The 5949-nt window shown below is 38.8% G+C and overlaps 2 protein-coding genes across 2 annotated transcripts in view; one reads left to right on the top strand and one right to left on the bottom strand.

Moving 5' to 3' along the window:
* Positions 1–2188, bottom strand: part of LOC107732486 (heat shock protein HSP 90-beta) — a gene marked incomplete at its 5' end in the record, with an annotated part of 8417 nt that extends 6229 nt beyond the window's left edge. The window contains 4 exons of the mRNA XM_016543833.1: positions 502–692; positions 1388–1553; positions 1640–1948; positions 2042–2188. Coding sequence (XP_016399319.1) covers positions 502–692; positions 1388–1553; positions 1640–1948; positions 2042–2188 — 813 coding nt within the window. The remainder of the gene's footprint in view (positions 1–501; positions 693–1387; positions 1554–1639; positions 1949–2041) is intronic.
* Positions 2189–4078: 1890 nt separating this feature from the next.
* Positions 4079–5949, top strand: part of LOC107732485 (RNA-binding protein 25-like) — a 31672-nt gene continuing 29801 nt past the window's right edge. The window contains exons 1-2 of the mRNA XM_016543832.1: positions 4079–4097; positions 4390–4492. The gene's annotated coding sequence lies outside the window, so the exon portion shown is untranslated. The remainder of the gene's footprint in view (positions 4098–4389; positions 4493–5949) is intronic.

Below are 5949 nucleotides of genomic sequence, written 5' to 3'. Positions count from 1 at the left end.
GTAGATGGGAAACCGATTGCTCCCTCGTGACCTTTTGTAAACTGTATTTATGACAAAGAACTGCAGAGATACAGATCTCAATCTATCGATAAACACACACCTTGTGTCCTCTGTTTCTGTTTGAGTCTGCTCGCGCTGCGCCACCGCGGTCTGCGGATTGAAGAGCGCGCTGAAAGACGGGAGGAGACGAAGTCTGCTGCCGTTTTCATGTGAAACTTAAAGGGGACCGACTCTGAGGCGATCACGAATTTGTGTACGGTTTATAGAGCTAATCGCTATAGCCCCGCTAAAAATGGCCTAGCGACGCCCATGCTTCTTACATCCATTTCGGAGGACCAGGACAAATATTTCAATCGATAGCTCAGGCATTTAAGTGGCACCGAAATCTGCGTTCTGATTTGGTTCTAGTACATACCGGTTACATAGGTACCGGTGCCATATTGGCACCAGGTTTCGGTACCCAACCCTACAAATAATGGGATCAAAGTCTAGGATTCTTACTTTCAGATTCTTGGAGAAGCCGTCGTAGAACTTCTTGTAGTTCTCCTTGTCCTCGGCCAGCTCAGCAAACAGCTCCAGGCACTTCTTGACCATGTTCTTGCGGATGACCTTCAGAATCTTGCTCTGTTGCAGCATCTCTCTGGAGATGTTGAGGGGCAGATCTTCAGAGTCCACAACACCACGGATGAAGTCTAGAGGGACAATGATTGGCTGTTAGCGAGACTGCACCATTTGAAACCTTCAATCATCAAGACCCAAGATGTTTAGCAGCAAAACTTCATTTGCAATGCATTCAACTTTTGTAGTCATGTAAAAACTATCATCAGGAAATAATGTGGAGCAGGACTTTGTAAAGTCCATCAGGATTCTACCATGGAAAGGCAACTACTTGACAACTTTTCTCAGACTTGATTACGTCAGCAGCGTAATCAAAAAGCAAATGGGCAATTTCATGTTGAATTCAAGGGATAGCAAAAAAAAAAAAAATATATAATGTATTCCAATTATGCCATTTATTCATCCTTATGGTCTTTCCAAATTCATAAGACTTTGGTTTATCTTTAAAACCCAAATTAAGACATTTTGAAACCAGAGAAGTTTCAGTCCATTGAAAGTCCAGGTAACCAAAAAGGCACCATAAAACCATTCATATGAATTTATAAGCCTTATGTAAAAATATAGTCGCTTTATATAAGGAACAGATTTAATTTAGACTTTTGAATTTGTCATCTGGACATTTAATGGCAAAACCTCAGGTTTCATTAAAAATGACACATAATTGGTTTCAAATATGAACCGCAAAATCTTACGGGTTTGGAACGACACAAGGGCGAGCAAATGGCAATTTTCATTTTTGGGTGAACTCTTTAAATGCAAAGCTACTTACTCAGATACTCTGGGATGAGCTCCTCACAGCTGTCCATGATGAAGACCCTTCTGACATACAGCTTGATGTTATTCTTCTTTTTCTTGTTCTCAAAGAGGTCAAAGGGGGCACGGCGAGGGATGAAGAGGAGAGCACGGAACTCCAGCTGACCCTCCACAGAGAAATGCTGCAGGACCATGCATAAAAGTGAGTATTTCATCAACTCTCAAACATTTAAGTGTGAATCTTGTTCTGCAGAATCCATTGTGTTACCTTGACAGCCAGGTGATCTTCCCAATCGTTGGTCAGGCTCTTGTAAAACTCTCCGTACTCTTCGTTGGAGATGTCGTCAGGGTTGCGGGTCCAGATGGGTTTGGTTTTGTTCAGCTCCTCCTGGTCGATGTACTTCTCCTTGATCTTCTTGGTTTTCTTCTTGTCCTTGTCTTTGGAGTCCTCTTCATCATCTGAGCCGACGTCCTCAATCTTGGGTTTGTCTTCACCTTCCTCCTCCCCCTCCTCTTTCTCAGGCTTCTCCTCCTCTGCCTCGTCGTCACTGATCTCCTTGTCGCGTTCCTTCTCCACCTGCATGGAAATTGGTATTTTGCCATCACTCAACTACCAGAGCAATTTTATCAGAATAATTAAACTCCACTAGTTAAACCGAATCCAGCTTACGAAGAGAGTGATTGGGTATCCGATGAACTGGGAGTGTTTCTTGACCACTTCCTTAACTCTCTTCTCCTCGATGTACTCTGTCTGATCTTCTTTCAGGTGAAGAATGACTCTGGTTCCACGGCCAATGGTCTCACCTGGAGATTGGCAGGTGTGTGAACATTACAATCACCCTTAATATTGCACTTATGTCATCGAAGTAGGGGTGTGCGATATTGACACAAATCTCAATTTTCTGGGATTTTATCGATAATTAGACGATATTTTGCTGAGTGTGTTATTGTGCTGGTATCTTAAGGACTGCCATGGACAGCCGGTTTTTAAAGTTTTTGATATTCGTCATATAATAAATAACATTCTCATGACGCTTATTCAATAACTTTAAACACTAATACAAGAACTTTAATTTAAAAGATATGATGACTTTTAATACACCAACCACCCATTCCGGTCACCTCCGACTCTTATATGTATTACACATATATATGAATTATAGCAAGACGTTTAGAAGATGCTTAACCAGTAACTATACAAGCATCAGTTATACAGCATTGTAAACCACTGCACCTGCTCATCAACTCATTAAATAGCCATAAAAACAAATAAACATTACATCCTACATTAACGTACGATTATTTCAAAATAAAAAGAAAATCTTATGAAGGATGACCGCGTCTGTAGATCGAAAATAAGTGACTCTTAACCGGCATCCGCATCATTACAATACCGGTCAAAGAGCGAATGAAATAAATAATGAATTCAGAGATTAAACGCCGTTCTTTTAGTCTACATTAATTCCTGGAATGATATAGAATCGTTTTAGATGGAGACCGATGGCTTACCTTGGTTAGTTTCGTTGGTTTTTGATGGTTTAATCGCCACAGAAACAGCTGATCTCCCCTACACTGATACTCAGGGAAGCAGAGAGAAGAGAACCCCGCGTGCGCGGCTCTTTTCTTTATACTCCGCCTTTGAATGTGCGGCTGTATCCCTCCGCGCTGACTCACTCTGAGGCGCTTACATATCGTCAACAAAGACAAACTACACTATTTTATTTGTGTAAATCGCATTTATTCCAAGCTACAGATGCAGTATTTTACTAGCTCCATCAGACATAAATAACGTCTGCATAACTGAAATAATATAGTAATACGTTTCTTAAGAATCGCTTAATAATATACAATAAACAATAAAAACACATTTTAGAACTTAAAATACGTCTGGAGTATGTTATTTGAGATTCGTATTAAATTGTCCTGTGAGAAAGGACCCGAATGAGTACATTTTTATTTTTTAAAAATCCGTTTCTTAGTAAAACCCTACGATTTCCTTGCACATTATTGTAAATAAACCATAAGCATGATTATTTGACTCTTGGTAACTATAATAATATCTGTGATATTTAATAAATGTTTAATTGTTAGACAGAGAACACCGAACAGTTATATAAACAGGTAACGTTTGGAAATATGCGCGCAAAATGTGCGCTTCGCTGAGAGGTGACTCTTTATACAATCTTCACCTTGTCAAAATATTTTTTTGTCATTAAAACACGAAATAGTCAAACGGTCAGAGAACGCAGTGAAAGAAATGCACATAACAAAGCATAATCGACTGCACTATGTTTTGCATCGGAAGAACATCAGGCTTTGGAACTAGCGGTGCTTCGTCTCTTTCCAGCACTTTCCATGAAAATCCCGCCTTCGCTTACGTCACCTGTCACTCAAATGCAGTTTGCGGCCTAGAAGGGCGAATTTGAAGAAACGTCTGGTTAAATTTCACACCAAAATCAAAAGGAAAAACAACAAGGAATTATTTCTTAATGTCCATAAAAATACGTTAAATTTATTTCGATTTTCGGGGTAAATTCGCCCTGGAAATTTATAGACCGTTTTGTTAGATTTAACCAGGGATAAATTTAATTTGAATATTTTCTTGGTGTTGTTCATATTTAATGCGCAATTAATTGAATACAAATATAAAAGCTTGGAAGTTAATGAATAATTCTGCTGTGGGACATTCTGAGTTCATGTTTTATTTAGAATCAACAGAGAATATGGTTAGCAATATTACGCAAAGAACAATAAAACAATACTAGAAAAACTATTTTTAACTGCGATGCAAATGTTTTGCAGATTTTTTTGAAGTACATGCTGAATGTAATTCTATTTGTTAAAAATAGCGGTGAAATTAAATATGCTGAAAGTCAACAAACAAGATCATGATATCGTATCCCACACCAAGAAATTCTTAAGACCAAACGTATTGTATATTTGCATCGAATTTGTTATTTGTTTATTTTATTTAGCTTTTAGATCAGAGGTCTTTTAACTTGCCCGTTATTTTCCCAGAATTCCATTTCACCGGAAACTGCAGGTTCGATTGCTCGTTGCTTTTACTACGGATCCGGTGAACTTTCCGTGCGAGAAGCGAGTTGATATCGATTTGGTTTGAGTGAGTATGATTTATTAAAGTATTGGTTATCGTTTTGAGTTCATATTTTCATTGTTTCGTGCAGGACTTTGATAAAACGAGTTAATCTGTTGAGAGAGGTCAGAATAAAGGCTTTTTGTGACCGTTAGCTCGCGGCTAGCAGTTGCCCGGTGTGACTGAAATGATTCCCGCTGGTATTTTCTGACAAACCGGTCTAATTTAGGGGTTTAAAATTACTACATTTCACATAAGCAACACAATTTCCGCGCTATACACAATTTTAGCTATCATACACCTGTTTATTTGGTTAGCTAACGTCAATGGTTAGTCACGTTGTGAGACGTTACACCAACGTGAAATCGGCCTTTAAATAGTTTTAAGACCTTTCATCTGATTTCAGTACGTTCAGTTAATCTCTGATTGATTTCAGTGCTTTAAGCTCAGTTCAGGTTGATTTTCAATCTTTACAACATTTCAAGCTGATTTCAGTACTTTCAGTTTTATCTTCCAGTTTATTGTTGCTTGTTTAGAGGACAGTTTATTAAAATATAGGGAATTTAATGTCTTTTAGAATAGATTAAGCTTTATTTCAAACCTTTAAACTGATTTCATGTTGATTTTAGAACTTTCAGCTGGTTTCAGGTCGAATTCAGGCTGAATCAGAGCTGTCCGTTGATTTCACAGCATCCTGAAATCAGCTGATTGGTCTGTCAAGATTGTCTGATTTGGTGTTGATTTATTTTTGGTGATTATGGACTATAAATTAAATGCATTCAACATCAAATTTAACAGCTTTAGATGTAGACTCAAGTAATAGTACTATAGATACTAGAGCCCGACCGATATGGGTTTTTTTGGGCCGATACCGATATTGGGGAGTAAAAAAAGGCCGATATCGATATTTCTTTGTGCATATTATAGTACAGTGCCAGTCAGAAGTTTGGTACTATGTATAGAATACAGTATATACATAACAGAATATATATACATAAACACATTTTTTTGCAATGATCACTCAAATGTGGTGATCAAACACTTATAATGACGTGACAAAGATATGTAATGATGGAGGCAGGGCATTTAACAATTTAACAATAAACTTTATTCAAAATGAGTCTGACATCAGTGCACTGAATCGTAAAGTTGAAGTTTATTCAACTTTAAGTCAATTCAATTCCATTCAACTTTATTCTGTTGAAGTTTATTTCACTTTTGAACATTCATTCACGGATTTGCGCTACTGTCTTCTTTCACAGACGATCCCTTCAGCTCGAGGAGCCCTCTCGAACGCCACCCTCCGCGCGTCGGTAGCCCCCCAGGATCGTTCGGCACCGGGCCGCAAATTTAACCCCGAACCCCAGGGGCTATCGACGTGGGGGTGGTCTCATTCAAAAGAGGGCCTCAAGATGTACACTCGATTCGCGTTCGAGAGGGTTCCTCGAGCTGAAGGGATCCCCCGAATTTGGTGGAGATCCGCC

Source organism: Sinocyclocheilus rhinocerous, unplaced genomic scaffold (assembly GCF_001515625.1).
Source record: "Sinocyclocheilus rhinocerous isolate Xijiao unplaced genomic scaffold, SAMN03320098_v1.1 scaffold310, whole genome shotgun sequence".
Taxonomy (NCBI): domain Eukaryota; kingdom Metazoa; phylum Chordata; class Actinopteri; order Cypriniformes; family Cyprinidae; genus Sinocyclocheilus; species Sinocyclocheilus rhinocerous.
The sequence above is the reverse complement of the archived record's forward strand: the minus strand, read 5'-3'. Positions and strand labels throughout refer to the sequence as shown.